The following is an 18,446-nucleotide window of genomic DNA, read 5'->3' on the forward strand; positions in this document are numbered from 1 at the left end:
GGGGGGGGGGGCGTGCGCGCGCATGCGCGTGCTGCTGGGGATGGAGGGGTGCTCATTCTGAGCCCTACCACTGAACTATAGCCCCAGCTTCACTGAAGGATCTATTAGAACAAAACTCAAAATGTTCAGCAACGTTCCGAGATCTCAGTGAATATCTGACGCCCTTCACACTGATGGTCCTAGTGTTATTGCTGGCCAGGGTGTTTTATCCACACCCACTGCTGTCTGTCCTATGAAGAGCCACACGAATAGTATTTTTGCTGAATCATTGGGGAGTAATTCACAAATGGGGTGCCCCTTCCCCTAGTCCTTCACGTATTTCGTAAGAGCGAGGCCTTCGTCTTACGTAACCACAGCCCAGTTATCAGCCCCGGACATTTAACATTGACATAGTTCTCATATCTAGTCTGCTGACTGTCTTGGTGCTCACTATAGCTTGCTTTTTCGTCTCTTTAGTTTTTCCCCTTTCTTCTGGCTCAGAGTTGTAAGGGTGCCCAGAAGGAGGATTTTGATGTTGTTTTCAGACTGAGTTGATTTTAAATTCGGGACTTTGAGGTCCTTTTAATCTTGATGTGGAGGGTGTATACAGCTCTCGAGAATGTTCCAAGTTCTTGCCCTGCCATCTGCCAGCCACTCCCCTGTCCTGCCACTCTATCAATCTTGTGACCCACCTGTGGACCCTGCTCTCAAGTAGGAGAACTCCACCTTCCTGGGTAGAGCTCTCTTAATATCTAATCTCCTTCCCTCCCCGTCACTCTTTCTCTCTCTCTCTCTTTTCTTCTCTGGGTTCTGCGGCAGAGCCCTTGGGTGGAAACAATGCTCTATCCTGAGCTGTACTCTCAGTTCCCAAGGAAGGTCTCTCACTGGTACAGGGCTGGGGCATGATCAGCTTGGGGACATCTGTAGAGCTCTCGAGTCCCCTGGTAACTGCCCCTAGTGGCTGGGTCCGATTGCACTTTTTCTCACTCTCCCTGGCCCAGTGTGCTCCTGTTTTGGTCGCAAACAGCCGACTAGAGACCATAGGTTCTCTGATGTCAGACGTGCCCATCCCCAGAGGCTGAGAAGACCTCTCTGAGCAGCTGAGTGGATGGATAACCCGCTCTGCTGTGCTCAGTCTTCACTGTAATGGCCATGTGTCGGGGACACTTATTGTCAGCAGGTACTAGACTTGCCCGGAAGTGTAACACATTACCTGGTTACAACCCCAAGGGCCATGTTACGGCCTCAAGAGTCGTAGGAAGAAGGAATTCTTGTTCTTTCTCTAAAAATGGTAGATGAACAGGTGGAATGCTTACTGAGTGCCAGGCATGGTTGCACCCCCCAGCAAGTTGGGAGTGGACTTTGAGTCGAGCCGGATACTAGGTACTGATATATCCTTTGCGCAGATTGGGAAACCTAGGCTCAGGGATAAAGGAGCACCTCCCAGGTTCCCACAACTCTGAATCCATTTGCCCGACTCTGGTGCCCACTTGGTGGCACTGGCCTACTGCCCTCGCCATAGGCAGGGAGTCCCCTCAGGCCCAGCCCCTTTCCCTTCCCAAGGCCTTCCTGCCCCTGGTTAATGAACAGCCAAGGATAGTGGAAGCCAAGGAGGCCTGTGCTTGCTTCGAGGCTGGAATGTGAGTTCTGTTTCTAGATAAAGAGTCTTGTGCTAGTGGCTGACCCCTTGGGGCCTGGCAGCCTCATAGGCAGAGAGCAGATGGAGGCCGGGCTGCTCCTCAGTGCCAGTCCCAGATGTAGACCAGGCTGCAGGGCACTTTGGCCCTCACGGCCCCACACTACTCCTGTGTGGCCCTCCTGGCTTGCTCTTTCTGGAAAGGCTCATGGCCTCCCTTCCACCCGCCACGTGGATTTGCAGGGAGCATATCATGCAGGAATGATACGCACTTGAGCTCTGGGTGTGGCCCACCCTCGCACATCACGTGGGGCCTCTGGCCTTTGGGTTTCCAGCTGAGAAGGGTGAGATAATATCTTTTCAGCCTTACGGTGGGGAGCATAATGCTGAGGAGTCAGGCAGGTCCAGGCTCATTCTGGCTTCCGGACTGGGATGTGGCTCAGTGGGTCTGTATAAGGCCTGGGTCGCCTTCTCCAGAAGCACAGAACAAACAACAAAGCCCCCTGCCTAGCCCCAGTCTGTGCCTGATGTGTGACCTTGAAGGGAATCACCAAATATCTCTGAGTCTCAGACTCCCCACTATAAAATGGAGATGTCATGTCAAGCCAGGAGAACTGCGGTCCACTGCAGGTGACATGGATGGAGACTTGGTGAGCCCAGGGGAGTTTTATGGGCTCAGTAGGACTAACAGAATTAGTGCTAAGCATCCCACATAGAATTATCACATCAAAGAGGTCCCTAGAGCAGCGACACCCCCCTCAATTGAAGAGGCAAGTTCACCTTTCAGGGTGCTGCCCCCTGAGATGTCCACTTCTGGGGTGCTTGTCCTTTTAGGGTGCTAGATACTCTAAGGAAGAGACTGTGAGCAGGCATACCTCCTGCTTGTCTGTGGACTCCAGTTATCCTCTGGAAAGTGCTGCCTCAGCTCCTGCTTTGTAGGGGAGTCGTCAGTGAGAAAATGGCATTTGTGTGTTTACCCTGATGATAAAAGTCATGTTTTGAACATAGAAAGTACTAAAAGAAGGGGGGAAGTCACCCTTTTCCCACCATGCAGGGGTGACCACAGTATAATGGAGTGGTGTGTGTGCGTACACACGTGTCCATAAGCTGCCGGAAGTGGAACATATCAGTCATCCTACCACACAGGAGACTGAGGCATGAAGGTCTCTGCTGTAGCCCGGAGTCTGAGGCCAGTCAGGGCTGCAGAGTAAGACCCTGTTTTTTTTTTTGTTTGTTTTGTTTTGTTTTATTACGATAAAAGATCTGGAGTCAGATAGTGGTGGCACACGCCTTTTAATCCCAGCACTAGGGAGCCAGAGGCAGACAGGTCTCTGTGAGCAGAGTTCCAGAACAGCCAGGGTGGCTACACAGAGAAACAGAAAAGGCAAAAGACTGGGGTCCTGCTATGTTGTCTAGGCTGGTCTGAAACTGCTATGCCCTAGCCATCCCTCTGCCTCAGCCTTCTGAGTAGGTGGGACCACAGGTATCTGGCCAGCGTTTTCCTCTGGAATTGAGACCAGGCATAGTCTCAATTGTGGGCGGGGCTAGCAAACAATTCTTAAAAAGAATACATGAGACCCAGTTCTCACAAGCCCCCATGAGGTACATTTTCCTTTTTCTGCCTCTGTCCTTTGGATGCTAACTAGACCCCACGGATGTTCTGAGCTTCCTCACTCTCTCAGGTCTCCCTCCCTGCCGTGTGGCTGCTTGTCTTCCATTCCAGTTCATCTCAAACAGCGTGGCTTCCTTCCTTCTCCATTCCTGTCCTCCGAGCGGTCGCTCCGACTTCTAGCTGGCCTGTCCTGGACATTTTCTTTAAACTCTAATGAAACTGTCATCTTTGAATTAAGGGGGAAAAGAAGGATCAAAAGAATACTATGATCCAGGAGTGGTGACACATGTCCGTGATCCCAGACTCGGGAGCCGGAGGCAGGAGGATAACTGAAAATTGGAAGTCGATAAGAAGTTGTTACTCTTTCTGATAAAACAGTCTATAGTGAACAATGCCTGCTTCTATTTTGTAATAAACTATATTTATTATGTGTAATAGATCATCCCTTTTGGGAAGGGGGCCGAGTGTCGGGGATGGAACTCAGGGCCTCAGCAGGCTAGGCAAGTGTCCCAGCATGGAGCTTCCCCAGATCCCCACTGTGGAGACCCTACCTTCAGGACTCAGTGGGGTGACGGTACCGGCTCAGCTGCAGGAGCCAGCTCTAAGTTTTTCCGTCTGACGACCTGACTGTGGTTGCACAAGGCGTATCTTGATGCAGTGTAGAAGTCGTCCCCTTCCCTACATGGGAGGGAACCCAGGGCGCATGCGCTCCTCAAGCTCTGCCGCTCAGGCGCACTTCTATCCTGGGGTGCCCCTTTTAAAGATGTGCAGACCCCAATTTCAAATCTCTGTTTCTCCAGAAACCATATTCTTTGCCCCTCCTGCCTGACATCCGTGACAGCTTTGGGGCACTGGGAAGTGGCAGCCTCACTTTAGCGACTTCTCTGCCTTTGGGGCCCTCGAGAAGAGAAGATTCAAAACCTTGCACCCCAACTAGCCTTCCTCATTGGGAGAAGACCTGAAAACCCCAGAAACAAAACAAAAACCCATCAACAGTAGGAAGTTAAAAATAAACTCCACTCTCTGGTAACCCTGAACATATCCCTGCCTCCTCTGACCTTTGTCAAAATGGGTATGAAGTCATGCATTGCAGCCTTCTGAGAGGGAAAGGAAAGAAAAACCAAAAGTTTTGGTACAGCAACAGGGATATAGCAGTTGCTCAATAAACAGTAGCTGTCGTTGCTACACCTTCCTGTTGCTGGTGTGATTGGGCCCTGCTGTTTTGAAGAAGTCAGCACACACAGACAGGGACAGAGCTGTCGTTTTCACAATGCTTTACTGTACTGGGCACTCCCATAGTCTGACCCATGTCACAGGTGGGAAAACTGAGGCCCCAGAAGGCAGTCTGGACAGTCTGGCTCTTGTTTCCCATACTGTAGCTGCTGTGACATGGATTTCCCCACAAACGCCAGGTTCCACCTGCTCACCTGTTACCAGCCAGTCCCTGGGTGCCTGGTCTGCAGGAGGGGCTGGATTCAGGATCCCTGGAAGGAGAGCCTTTATGCTGTCTTTAGCTGTTTCCCACCCTTCAGTGAGGCACCTTGGACAGCCGCCACTTTCCCACTGAAAACCTGGGGGATGGGGAGCGTCACTTGTTTCCAGAAAGGCATTTTGGGTGGGAATGACCAGATGTGAAGTCCCATTGTCACTTAGGGGCTGGGTGTCCTGGTCCAAGGAACCTCCCTCTTGGTGCCAAGTGTTCTTCCTTGCGAGGAGCACGGATCCCGCCCAGGTCCCAACCCCTGCTTGAGTCTCGGCCCCAGCATGGCACACCTCCCTCTGCCTATCTTTTCCCAGGCGGACTCTCTCTGCCTCTGTCCTCATCCCTCCACTCCTTCCTGCAGTCCTACCCGTCGCCCCCAGACTCTTGTTTTTGCTGTTCTCTAAAAAGTTGTCTTGGGATTTTCAGCTGGAGCCCTTGATCGGTTCTCTTACAGGGCTTTGTCTTGTCTTTTATCTGTCTTTTATCTAAGGCTGGTGCCGGATCAGTGGGAACAATGCCACAATTGATTGGTAATGTCTGTCAGGAGAGCAGGCTAGCAGAAGGTGGGATGTCTGTCGTTTTATGGCATTCCCTCAGTAATGAATACCTGAAGAGGGAAAGCCCAGAGGACTTCAAAGGGCTCCATAGCCAGCAGGAAAGAGACTCCATGGGAGTGGGAAGAAGAGGAGGGACCTGGGGAGGGAGAGCGTGAGACCTTGTTTTTCACAACAGGCAGCCTGAGTATTCAAACTCTGGTATTATACTAGGCTTTGTGTTTTGTGCTGGGGTGTGGATAACGCAGGGATCCCTTGGGTCACTGGATAGGATTGCCAGGGAAAATACAGAGCCCTGACTCAGTCAGCGTTCACATGCACCTCTCTGTGTGCCATTCTGTGGGTCCTCTGCAAGAGCAGCCAGCGCTCTTAACCACTGAGCCATCTCTCCAGCCCCAGAGTCTATTTTTAAAAGCCTGTGTCTCCTATGATGCAGCTTTTGAACTGTGGTCACAGAGCATTGCTCTTGGAGACATTCAGAGTCATCTGTCACCCTAAAAGAGGCAGAACTAGAGTGGCCTTTGTTCTTTTGAGGCAGGGTTCTGCTGTACAGCTCTGGCTGGCTTGGAACTTACAGCCATCCTCCTGCCTCAGCTTCCTGGCTGCTGGGATATATTCTAGGTGTGAGCCATCACACCCAGGTGAGACAATGACCTTCTCCAGGCTGACTGATGCCTGGGTCCTATGGCCAAGGAGAAATGTCATCTCAGCTTACCTTCTCTGCTTGGGGCTGGATCTTGACTTTCCCTTCCCTTTGACCTTTCCAGTCTTTGAGAAAGTTTACTTTTCATCTGTTTCTTGCTTTGCTATCCTGTGGAAAGACCAGGGCTGCTAAGAGTGCTAGATGGCAGGGGAAGTTTGGGGGAAACTCTCTGATGTATATGAAAAGTGAGAATCGAAAGTCTGGTTGTCGGTCATCAAAAACTGTTGGCTTTTGCTGGTGTGGGCGTGTATGTTTGAAATCCCAGCCCCTGGGAGGATTAGGAGCTCATGGCTATCCTTAGCTACACAGCGAGGTTAAGGCCAGCCTCAGCTACACGAGACTGTCTCTAAAAACAAATGTAGTGGGCTTTCCCGTGGCTTTGCCTTTGCTGTGTCCCATGGACTCTGAGGTGGGTGACAGACTGCTGAGTCTGGAGATTTCCAGGGCAATGGGAGTCTGAAGCTGCGGTGAGTATGTGTGCCTGTGTGCATGTGCTAGGCATGGAAACCATGGCTTCCCACAGCCAGGCACGCACTCCAGCATCGAGCCTCACCCCTGTAAGGATGCTCTGGACGCATGAACTATGTCCCGAGGTCTTAAGCAACAGGTGGGCAGAAAACCGGAAGGGCATTATTACCCTTAGAGGAAGCGGCATGTGTGTCAACGCTTGGCGTGCCGAGAGCGAAAGCAAAGAGAAACTTTCAGGAAGCTGAGAAAGGCGTGTCTTGGCCTGGCTTATCTTCTGGGCAGGGGAGGGGACTCTCACCTGGTGACCTCAAGGCTGGGTGTTGTGTCCAGGGGTTGGTCTTGCTCTGCTTTGGGGAACCAGACTGTGGAGACCAGTGGCCATGTTCTGTGGCTGGAGCTTGCAGCTGTTAGGTAACTGTTTTGATGACGGGTGTCCGAGATGGAAAAGCACAACTGGCTCTCACCCCAACTCAGCCGCAAGAGTCACGTTGGCTGGAGGTCCTGGGAGGAACACTGTTCTCAGTCTTACCTAGTCAGACGTTCCACAGGGCTTGGGGTGGGCCATAGAGAACCTCGCTGCTGATGCTCGCTTGACACCCAGTGTGTTGGAGAACCAGATTATCCGGTGTTTTCCTGGTGGGTTTGTTTCTTCCTTTCACAGAGTTGAGAAGGGCCTGGTCAAAGTCAGTGCTTGTTTGAAAAGTTCATGAAATAAAAGCCGGTTGATCTTCCGGGGCAGAGGGTGTGTGATGTCTCCCAGGGTGAATCTGATCTTGTGCTGAGTCCCTTCCTCCAGCCTTGTCTTGTATAATTCGAGATGGTCCATTTAGCAGATGATGCTACTGAGGTCCTCAGGGAGAAGCCAGGGTCCAGAGGCCACCATTCAGATGGCCAGTGACCCATTAAGTTCCAGTTAAAATCTAGGTGAGGCTGAGGAGGAGGAGGAGGCCAGTAGAATCTGGGGACCAGATTCTCAAAAGGAGGTGTCACCTGCTATGGACTTCAGAGAGCAAAGCTGCAGCAGCCAGGGGAGGGACCCCCCCCCTTTCCAGGCATCAGTCATGTGATGTCAGGAAGAAGTATTAATGTAGAACTCGGCCATGGTGGGGGAGGGGTCAGAAGGAACTCCTTGACCAAATAAATAGATGAGTCAATTAAAAAGGATGAAGTTAGGGGCTATTTATAGCTGTGGCCTAAATCACAGGTATCCTTGCCCCCAAGGAGGAAAAGGAGACCTTTTTTTGGGTGGCCCAAGCTGTATCCATGACTAAGCTGATTATGCCTTGGGCTGCCGAGGGTGGGATCCTGGAGAGAGTCTGAGTGTCTGCGCCGAGAGCTCAGAGTGACAGCTCAGGGAAGGTGAGGGGTGGGGGCACTGTAGGGGCAGGCAGGGGGTGGGGAGAGGCAGTCCCTTTACAGGAAAGGCTTAGGCTGGGGCAGCCCCTCAAGTTGGCCGTCTCCACCATTAGTCTTGGAGAGGAGCCATTCCCTGGACTTTATCCTCTTGCTTGTGTTAACCTGGTTAAACTTAATGATTGAAAACAAGCCCTCTTTCTTAGCTGGAGGGTCAGTTCTTTGCAGTCACAGCTGGTCTCGCTGACTTTCACCTGTTCTGGGTATAATTAAGTGGAAGAACACTTAGCAAGGCCTGGGTGGCATATGGGTGTCTGTTGCTGCTGTCACTACCAGCTGCCACACAGCCACCATGACACGTGGCTGCATCCGGCCTGCGAAAGCAACTGTGGTTTGGAGACTTGGGTTCTTTAGTTTGGGAGGGGGGGTTTAATTTGCAAAGTGGCCCCTCTGCCTTTAGACATGTCGGTATTTTCCTGTACCAAGTTGAAGGGAGTAGGACTTTGGGTGGTTAAAGGCGATAACCTGGAAATAACCCTGAGCTCAGCAGTTAAGGATTCAAGACTCGGGAGCGTGCTTCTTCCTGGCTGTGTAAACCTCAGTCAAGTGGCTTAGCCTCATGAGCTTTGGTTGGGCATCTCCAAAGTGGGGTGATGGCTCTCATCCCACTGGCAGTAAGGGTTGGATGCCGTGAGCCTGGAATGTACCGGCTGAGCCTGTGGGTGTCTCTCCATGTGCCTAGGACATTGGCAGAGTGATTTTTGTCCCTGCAGGCTAAGGTGCTCTGAAGTCCCATTACCTTTGGACTAATTAGGAGATAAGTGAGCGGCAGCAATCACTGGAGGAGGATTTAAGGGAAGAAGGGGAAATATTTAGCCTGATTAAAAAAAAAACACGGTTATTAGGTGGAATTATATAAAGCACCCAGAGCTGTGTGGCCGCATGTCAGCTGCAGTTATTATTTCAACCATAGGAAAACAGTTGGAATTAGAGGAACAAAGGGTTGCTATGACTACAGCCAGCCCAGGTTCTTCTCAGTGCACCTGGGGCAGGCCCAGCCCCTGCCCTGGAACAGAAAGCAATCTGAGGCCACCAGAGAAGGTACAGGATTACTGCTGGGGAACCATAGCCACATTGCTGGGAGATAGGTGTAGGCTGGGCAGGGATGGTTTCTCTGAGGAGGTAACGTTGAGGAAGGGGAGAGCCAGAAATACACTGGGGTGTGTGGTGGTATACCCCACTGCGAATTGCTAGGGCCTGCATGGTGGTAATAGGTGAGAATTCCCCCTCCCCCAGAGGGTGCAACCAGAGGCTCTGTGTATTATGTGTATAATACATAAGCTCTGCCACTGAACCATACCCCAAGCCCCCTTATAGAGATTTTTTTAAAGTTTATTTTTATTTTATGTATATGAATGTGCCTGTATATATATATATATATGTATGTGTACCATGTGGGTGCAGTGCTCACAATGGCCAGAAGAGGGCATTAGATCCCCTGGAACTGGAGTTACAGAGGGTGGGGAGCCACCAAACTAGTTTACTGCCAGAGGAATAAGTACTCTTTACTACTAACCCATCTCTTCAGCCCCTTGGAGATTTTTTTAGTTATTTTCCCCTTGATGGAAAAGAGAAACATTTTTTAACTTTATCTTGTGTGCATTGGTGTGAGAGTATCAGATCTCCTGGAACTGTAATGACAGACAGTTGTGAGCTGCCGTGTAGGTGCTGGAAATTGAACCCTGGTCTTCCAGAAGAGCAGCCAGTACTCTTTACTACCGAGCCATGTATCTCTTTGGCCCCAAGAAAACATTTTTAATAACAAAAAAGTCGAAATGGACTGGGGTGCATCTTGCTGGCAAAGCACTTGCCTAGCATTTGGATCTCTGGGCTACATTCCCAGCATTGTAGAAAAAGACAAAAAAATCTGTAATACTTGGGACCCTGTCTCCCCCAGTAGTACCAGCTGGTGAAGGCTTTGTCCCAGATAAACACAGCCTGTGAGTCTACACAGCCATAGGGACAAAGCTCTTTGGGAAGGGAAGATGTATGTCCTCAGCCCTCCACATTGGGCACCTCCTTGAGGAGATCAAAAATGACTGACATAAAACAGGGGTCAGGGACGGGCAATGGAGGAGGTGGGGTGTTATGGTAACACCCCATATTTGAGCCCAGACAGTGAGGGAGCCAATCAGACACTAAGCAGGGCTGTGCCCAAGTTCTGGCTGCCAAAGGTTTAGGGAGAATGTTGATCACTCTGTCACTTTCTTGTCAGCTGGGGCTTTGGAGACCCTGCAATGCCAGGTGCTGCTCTTAGGACCTCTGGTGCCACCGAATCCCAACAGAGCTGCTAAGCAAGGCCCATGCTCCAGGGACTGCTTTATGACTGCTCTCTGCCTGAGAGAGACCAGTGTGTCTATGTGTGGGAGGAGGACAGTGGGGCTCCGGGTATCAGGTTCCTCAACCAGCTGGTTTAACCTCACTTCAGTGAGGGGTAGTCTGTCTTCGCAATGGAGCCCAAGGCCTCCAAGGTCTGCCCTGTTGTTGGCATTCCATAGCGGTGTTTCTCTGGCTGGGAATATTTTTTTTCTACTGTAAAAGAACAGTAGGAAATGGTGTCCCCTCTCCTACAAATCCCAGACACGTCCCTGTGATATGGTGCCATCTATGAGAGGCTAGCCCAACTATCTTCTGCCCTTGCTGAGATGCTGAGCTGAGGGGGAACTTCTGTAGCCCTGGCTACCCACTGTGGTTGGGGGTAACCTCTGACACTTTCCTCTTGGATCGGACAGGCAGCCCCCACCTAACTGCCTAGTCCCAGAAGCTACCCCAACAGTCCTCATCTTTGTCTCTCGAATTCCTTCCAGTTGAGGCAGGTGAAGTTTGTGGCCCTGTCTAGAGTTGGAAGAGCCACCACAGAAGGAACTGAAAAGCCTTCAGCTTTGCCTGCCTCTGTCCAGCCCCTCTTCCCCAGCCCCGGTTGCATGCACCCTGGCACATGTGCACTGCACCAGCCAAACAACGGCTCTTCCACCGGTCAGCTTTGTTTGACATTTTATCCGGTGCCTCCCAGTTTACAATCCCACCCTTCCCAGCCTTGATTCTAAGACTCCTGGGAAGAGGATGTAGCAGGTGAGATTTCTGGGCTCCACCTTTAAGACTGAGTCAATAGGTACAGATGGGTCCTGGTACCCACACCCGAGCTTATGTCCCAGGGTTCTCCAGACCATCAAACCAAAGACTGGCTGCCTGGGAGTGGTAGGTAGCACACATCTTTCATTGGGAGGCAGAAGCAGATGGATCGCCACAAGTTCAAGGCCAGCCTGGTTTATATGATGAGTTTCAGGCCTGCCAGGACTACACAGTGAGACCCTGTGTCAAAAACAAAATGAAGACATCAAGGTTTCTCAAGCAGTTCTTGAAACTTTGCCCAGAGTTTCCCAGCTCTTCACCAGAGCCCAGCCCAGGTGACTTGGTAGGCGTGCTGGGGCAGGATCTGGGATGACCAAGGGGGCTTCCATTCTGAGTGGGCTATCCTTAAACATGGGTGCTCTAAAAGCTTCCAGCCAGAAAGAGGAATGCCAGGAGAGTGTGGCAGTCCTGGGTAGTCCTGGTTCTCAAAAGGGGTCACCCACCCAGGACCAGACAGAAGAGGTTGGAGAAGCTTAGATTTCAGGTGACATGCCGAGAGAGCTCTTTAGGCAGCTGGGAGCCACTACTAATTCTTGAGCTGGGCTGACCTGGCTACTAGCTAGAATTTGCTAGAAGTGAGCTGGGGACATGCCTCTGAGGAGTCTCCAGCGGCTGGTGTGGCTGCATCTTAGGATGCCACCTGGGTGACAGGTGGTGAGAAAGCAGTGCTGTGCCCTGGGTGGACATCACAGTGCTTACCCAGGCTAGCAGTGGAGAGGCAAGTGCTGGGGGTTGCCCTGGGAGATGCCCTGTGCACAGAGGAAGACACGGATGATTTGTGTCCACTTCTAGGTAGTCCCCACATGGATTTTAACGCTGAGTTTTTCTTCTAGCCAAGCAGTAGCTGGTGTTAGGCACCATCTTGTAGCCCTGGAAGCCGCTGCCACCGCCACCCGCTGCACCAACGTCCGTCATCCTGACAGAGTTAGATATGAATCCCGTGCACCCAGGTTTGCAATAGGAGTTTATTCTCTGCCTCTGGCACCTACTATACCCTACCCGCAGGGTGGGGGTATGAGGAGTGCCCCCACTCCCCTCTCCTCTCTCCAGTTCCCTCTCTGGAGCATGTCTCCTGCGGTGATCCATGTTGGGCCCCCCTCGGCAGAGTCTGTGGGGGCTAGGTCCTTGGTTTCCTCTCTTCTACAGAGTGGATTGTGTATAGATGTGCCGGGCTTTCTGAGGCCCTATTGTGCAGCTTCCAAGGGAATTCCCTGGTGCTCGACAAACCTTTGGGGAAACACCCCAGCAAGTTCACCTCAGAGTCGTGTGGAGAGCAGCCCAGGGAATGTGTTGTATAATAGAAATTGAAGCTAAGATTCGGGGCTCTCCAAAACAACAAAAGATCATCATCTTCTTGGGGAAGTTGTGCTCTGAGGTCAAGAACAGGTTCCAGGTCACTCTCTTTTGCCCTGTCTATCTCTGCGCTTTGCCCTCTGGCGCTGCAGGCATCAACTGGGTCCTCACCACTCTGATGTGTTCAGTGTGTCAGGAGGCAGCTGGGACTCTTGGTGGGAGAGGTGGCAGATGGCTGAGCACAGCCCAGTGACACAATAGGGCCATGAGACCTTGCTCTGGAGGCCGGCCGTCACCCATCACCCCGGTGAGGGTTCTGTGCATTTCTCTTGGATGGTCTAGTGTCCCTGGTCAAGGACACTCGAGCCCAGGTGTGGGGTGAGAGAAGGCATCCCATGGAGGGCTTCAGCTCCTGGGAGTGGGGGCGGGGAAGCACACATAGCTTCCCATTTGCTCAGAACCGAGGGTGATTGCTCCTGCCATGATCTTAGGTCATAGTCTGATAGATGCTTTGATTCCAGGAAAGAAGGAAGGAGGCCCTTCCTGTGGGGAAAACGAAGCATTGAAAGAGGAGCACTGTGGGGAGGGGAGTACTTAGAAACATTGCACACTGCGCCCAGACTTCGTGCCCACTGCACAGGGGGTAAGGCTGAGGCTCAAGAGTAGTAACTTGCCTGAGGCCACCTAGCACAGACTTCTCTCCGTGAAGTCATGGTTTCAGACAGCACGGGTGACAACTTAAGGGGCTTGGCAGTGTCAAGGGTCACAAAGTGACCTAATGCTTGGAGCTTCTGCTTGGGGCTTCTCTTGTGGTCCTGCAGAGCAAGAGCAGGGCCCTTCCTCCCTGTCACAGAGGACACAAGGGGGTAGGTTTGTGAGAGGGGCAGAGGCCTCCCTCCAGAGATGATCCTGGGCTCCACAGTGCCCGCCCCAGGACCCTGGTGCCCCACCCCCACCGCGAGAGGCCCGGGGGCCCAGATGCTGGGGAAGTGACACTGCTGGAGGTGAATGACAGCTCTGTAGCTGGGTGAGTCAGTGCCAGGAGCCAATGCCTGCTGACTCACGCTCCCCGGCTCCTCTGCTGAGGGGGGAGGAGAAAGGGGGGAGGAGCAAAGCTGCCCCTTCAGAGCCAAGAGCATGTCCACCTAGGAACTAAGAAGACAGGTGGCCGGCCAGGCCAGGAGCCAGGCGTCCCTGAAGCTTTGTGTGTACTGTCTCCAGGTGCGCACGCCCTGGCCCAGAGCACTTAGGAGATACTGTGGTGTGGTCAGGCCTCCCTACTTCCTCGTTCTCCCTTTCCCTCGTCCCCACCCCCTTTTCCCCTCCTTCATCTGCCTCTCCCTTCTAGCCCTCCCTTCTCTCCCTCTCCCCTCTCTCTCCCTTCCTCCCCCACCTTCTCCTCCTGCCTAGCTTTGTTACCACAAGCTGGAAGTCTGCTGAATGGCATTTGAAAAATAGGTTACTCCCCCAATCCCCAGTCCCCAACCTAGGCTTTGGGTGTCTAGCTCAGAGGGGAGGGTCTTCCCTATACCCCTCTCTTTGCAGCCTCTTTCTGCCTCCTGTCTTTCCTCTGAACTTCCCGTAATTTTTGTGCTGTTTTAATAAGACGTGCTGTCCCACCATCTCTGATTTTAGGGAACAATAGGATGACCCTGTAAGCAGACCAAACAAGAAGATGACAGGCAGGTGACAGATGGGACTTTGTCTCCACACAGCCACCTCCTGCTGCCAGGGAGAGCTGCCACTTTGTGCCAGGCCTGGAGTCATGTTTGTAGAAGGGGGAGACCCTGTGCTTTGCAGAGCTTGCCTTTCTCTCTGGAGTCTGGTGCTAGCTCCGCACTGTCTTCCCCATATCACCAGGGGTGGACCTTCGGCCAAGAGGAAGGACGTCAGCTGGCCATTGGTCCTTCTTTGCACACAACGGCGGCAGCTGCCTTCCACCCATCCTGGGAGAGGCTCCGCTTAGGAGGGCAGTAGGTAGCTCCAGGCTGTTGGGGTTGAATGACCAGAAAGTCACATAACACTCCAGGTAGGCCCTTCAGACCCTCTTCCTGAACCTGAAGGAGGGAAAGCTGGGGCTTGTAAAATGGAAGGGTTTTAGCTGTCAGTGGGACAGTGGGAAACGTATTATAAACCTAGGTTTGAACAAGTACTGGAGGTCCTGTGCCCACAGTGACGGGTATTCTCTGGCCACTGTCTATTTACCAGGTCCAACATATTTTATTTATTTATTTTTTAAAATATTTTTATGGTTTATTTAACTTTATTTTATGTGCATTGGTGTGAAGGTGTCAGATCCCCTGGAACTGAATCTTCAGACTGTTGTGAGCTGCCATGTGGGTGCTGGGCATTGAACCCGGGTCCTCTGGAAGAACAGTCAGTGCTCTTAACCACTGAGCCATCTCTCCAGCCCCTATAGCTATTTTAACATTTTATTTACTTATTTGTTTGTGGTTTCTTTTTTTCTTTCTTATTTTTTTCTTTTGGGTTTTCTTTTCCCTTTTCTTTTTTCTTCCAAGATAGGGTTTCTCTGTAGCTTTGGGGCCTGTCTGGGAACTAGCTCTTGTAGACCAGGCCAGCCTTGAATTTGGAGATCTACCTGCCTCTGCCTCCCAAGTGCTGGAATTAAAGGTGTGTGCTACCACAGCCTGGCTTGTTTATGTTTTCAAGACAGGGTCTCACTGTGTAGCTCTTGCTGGAACTCACTGTGTAAACCAGGCTGCCTCAAACTCATAGACATCCACCTACTTCTGCCTCCTGAATGCTGGGATTAAAGATGTGCGCCATCATACCTGGCTTATTCATTTTATGGGTCTTTTGCCTGTGTGCATGTCTGTACCATGTCCATGCAGTGCCTGCAAAGGCCAGAGGAGAGCATCATATTGAGCCGCCATGTGGGTGCTGGGAACGGAATTCAGGTCCTCTGGATGCTCTTAACCACTAAGTCACCCTTCCAGGCTCTAGTGTGACTGTCCTTGTGTGTACTTTCCCCTCCCCTCAGAGCTCTCTTCCCCCAGCTCTTCTAGACAGAACTTGGCTTGATGGCAGTATGGTCGAGAACATGGACTGTCTGGATGTAAATCCAGCTGTGTGTATACCTGCAAACAGAACCCACATTACCCTATCTGCTTGGCCTTGTAAGCTGGTAAAAGGCATTATTCAGTTTGACAGATCCCATCTGGAGGTCCTCTGGTCCTCTGGGTGAAGATGTGGACCTGCTCTGAGCCTCAGCATCCACCTGTACACAGAGGGTGGGGTTGCAGCCAGCTCAGGAGTGGGATGCTGAGCCCCAGATAGATAGGCCCCTGGCCAGAGGTGGAGAGCTAAGATGATACTCTAGCAAGTTCACTTGCACTCTAATGAGTGCAAGGCTGTCCATTGTTTTGTGTTCTGTTCGTGTCCAGTAAAACCACCAGCTTCCTGGTTGGCCTCATCGGAGCAAGCCATGGGGGCTCCAGCTGACCTTGCCAGTATACCCTGACAAGTTGCGCCCTGCCCTTCACTGGGGCTGTGTTGGCTGAGCCCAGGCTGGACCACGCCCCTTTTTCTTTGCATTTGGAGCACAGATGTTAGAAGTTGGACCGTGTACTATTGCAGGCCAGCTCTCTTGAGACACCACGGAGGGTATGGTCCCAGGGGATCCCAGTCCCTGAGGCACCTTTGATGGCGGGAACCTATATTTGCCCATCCTCCGTGGTCCCTGCTCTTCTCTTCTGCTTTTGCCTGCCAGACCCCTGGAGATGGTTCAGTTGTCACGCTTGACTTAACCTCTTTGCAGAAATAGATTACCAAAGGATGAAGGCCATGTGATCCAATTAAATGGTTAAATTGGTTAAAGGTGTACTTTTTAAAAAAAAGGCTTTAAATAAGTAATTTCTCCTAAAAAAAATTTTTTTTTTGAGCCAGGCTCAGATATCCCAAGTTAACCCCAAACATTATGTAGCTGAGTATGACCTTGAACTCCTGATCCTGGTACCTCCTTCCAAAAGCTGAGTTTTCTGGCCAGTGCCATCTCCCTGGCTCCTGTGTTTTCTTTACAGAAACATCTCCCCTGCTGAGAGGGCGGAAAACATTAATCCAGTGATGCTTGTTAGATACCTCTTAGGCCATAGATGGAACCTGAGCAGAAGAGCAGACCCTTGGCAGACAGTTCTAGTGGATCCCAGCCCTCCTATTTAGACATTATTGATAGATCCCAGGCCTCCCATTCAGATATCACTGACGGATCCCAGCCTTCCTCCTCAGACACTACTGATGGATCCCAGCCCTTCTGCTCCTTGCACCTGTATGTTTGCTATTGGTCTGTGGAGACTTCGCTCCAATGATTCCCTTTTGATCTTTGAGATGCACTTGCTGATTAGAGGCAGGCCCCTGTGCACAGGGCCCCCCATAACAGTCCCGTGACCCCTGGCTCAGCCTGTCACGTCATGTGGCCTTCACTTCCCTGTTTGCCCTTGAGCCTGGTTCCCTAATTTGTCAGCTGGCCTAGTGGCTTGCAGCTGGTTTTTATTTTGTAAATTGCATCTATTGAGTGTGAGTGGGTTTGTGTGTGCACCGGTCACTCCGCTCATGTGGAGGTCAGAAGACAACCTGCAGGAATTTGCTCCTCCCATCATGTCAGCCACATCTAGGGACTGTGGCGAGGCAAGGCGCTTTTGCTCCCTGAGCCATCTCATCATCTCACTAGGCTTCTTAAAGGCACCGGGCCCTATTTTACTTGTGAAGTTGTAGAGATGGTTAAGGGATGACCATGGACTTTGGAGATTTGGACAGGAGGCCTAGGAGCCATTCACAGCTCAAGTATGCATTGTGTGGCCACTGCCAAATGACCTTCACCTTTCTGGGTGGTGTCATCAACAAAAGCAAGGCAATGAAGGCACCTTTGGAGGGAGTGAACTAAAAGAACGCCTGGGAGAACTTAGCATAAAGCTGGGGAAATGTGGTTCCTATTAAATGCAGCTCTCTTCCTTTATGATTCTTCATCATCATCATGATCGAGGATGGGTGTTTTATCTGCATGTCTGTATGTGTACTACGTGTGTGCCTGGTGCCAACAAAGACTGGAGGAGAACATCAGATTCCCTGGAACTGAAGTTACACAGTTGTGAGCCACCATGTGGGTGCTGGGAATCGAACCTGGGTTTTCTGGAAGAGCAGCCAGAGCTCTTAACCACTGAGCCGTCTCTTCAGCCTCTTTATGAATTTACTTTCATTTTGAGACAGGGTTATACTTTGTAGTCCAGTTACTCTCTATGTAGCCTAAGTTAGTCTCAAATTGCTGGCAATCCTGCAGTTTCAACCTCCCAAATACTGGGGTTTCACACAGGGTTTCTCTGTGTGTAACCCTGGCTGTCCTGAAACTCAATATTTAGACCAGGCTGGCTTCAAACTCAGAGATTCCCCTGCCTCTGCTCCGAAGTGCTGGGATTAAAGGCATCCACCTCTACACGCAGCTGCAGCAAGTGCTTTTAACCACAAATCCATCTCTAGCCCTAACATGAGGTTTTTAGATACGTATTTGTTATGGAATTGCTATATCAAACCAACTTTCTTACATACTTACAGTATGGAGAGAACATTGAAAATCTGTAATTCTCATGACAGTTTTTGAATATATCTTTTATTGTTCACCATAGTGTGGTGAGAGCTCTCAAGTATATTCCAGTGAGTCACAGAGAGGTTGTCACTTGTCCTGGGTCACCAAGCATCATCATCATGGCCTCCTCATGGAAGCTCATGCCTGCTGGCTATGCAGTGAACAGGGAAAGGGAAGGAGGGAAGCTCTTCTCTAGAGAGGACAGTACAAAGGGGTCTAGCCATAGACTGGCTCTGCAGGGCCCTTCAGACTAAAGTGTCTCCATATGTGCAATGGGTATGTGACCCATCTCCTGCCCCAGTTTTTGAGAGCTGCTCACGATGAATACAGAGCCTCTCATTCCTCTTGCAGAGGCTCCCTAAGAGACATCCGATCTCTCACCAAGCTCTCTGTGAGGACCTGCTGTGTGCTAGGCACTGGGGTGGGCCGGGGACAAGCTCAAGAGGAAGCAGATGTGTGCCTGCCTCCTTGATAGGAGATCCTGAATGGTGAAGGCAGCAACAGTAAGAGATTTTAATCATTTCTAGTAGGGATCGTTTATTTGAGCTAAGATCCTGCAGGCGAATGCTGGCACTGA

General features: G+C 51.2%; 1 protein-coding gene across 2 annotated transcripts in view; it reads left to right on the forward strand.

Moving 5' to 3' along the window:
• The window catches only part of Slc6a6 (solute carrier family 6 member 6), a 71,599-nt gene that overhangs the window by 15,309 nt on the left and 37,844 nt on the right, over positions 1–18,446 (forward strand). Inside the window, exon 1 of one of the 2 annotated variants that reach the window (XM_050160245.1) lies at positions 11,800–11,930. The exons of the other annotated variant lie outside the window; for it this stretch is intronic. Within the exon in view, the coding sequence (XP_050016202.1) occupies positions 11,912–11,930 (19 nt within the window). The 5' untranslated portion in view covers positions 11,800–11,911. Of the gene's footprint in view, positions 1–11,799; positions 11,931–18,446 lie in introns of those variants that run through there. 2 annotated transcript variants of the gene reach the window in all.

Source organism: Alexandromys fortis, unplaced genomic scaffold (assembly GCF_014885135.2).
Source record: "Alexandromys fortis isolate MF-2015 unplaced genomic scaffold, M_Fortis_MF-2015_v1.1 scaffold_111, whole genome shotgun sequence".
Classification (NCBI taxonomy): Eukaryota; Metazoa; Chordata; class Mammalia; order Rodentia; family Cricetidae; genus Alexandromys; species Alexandromys fortis.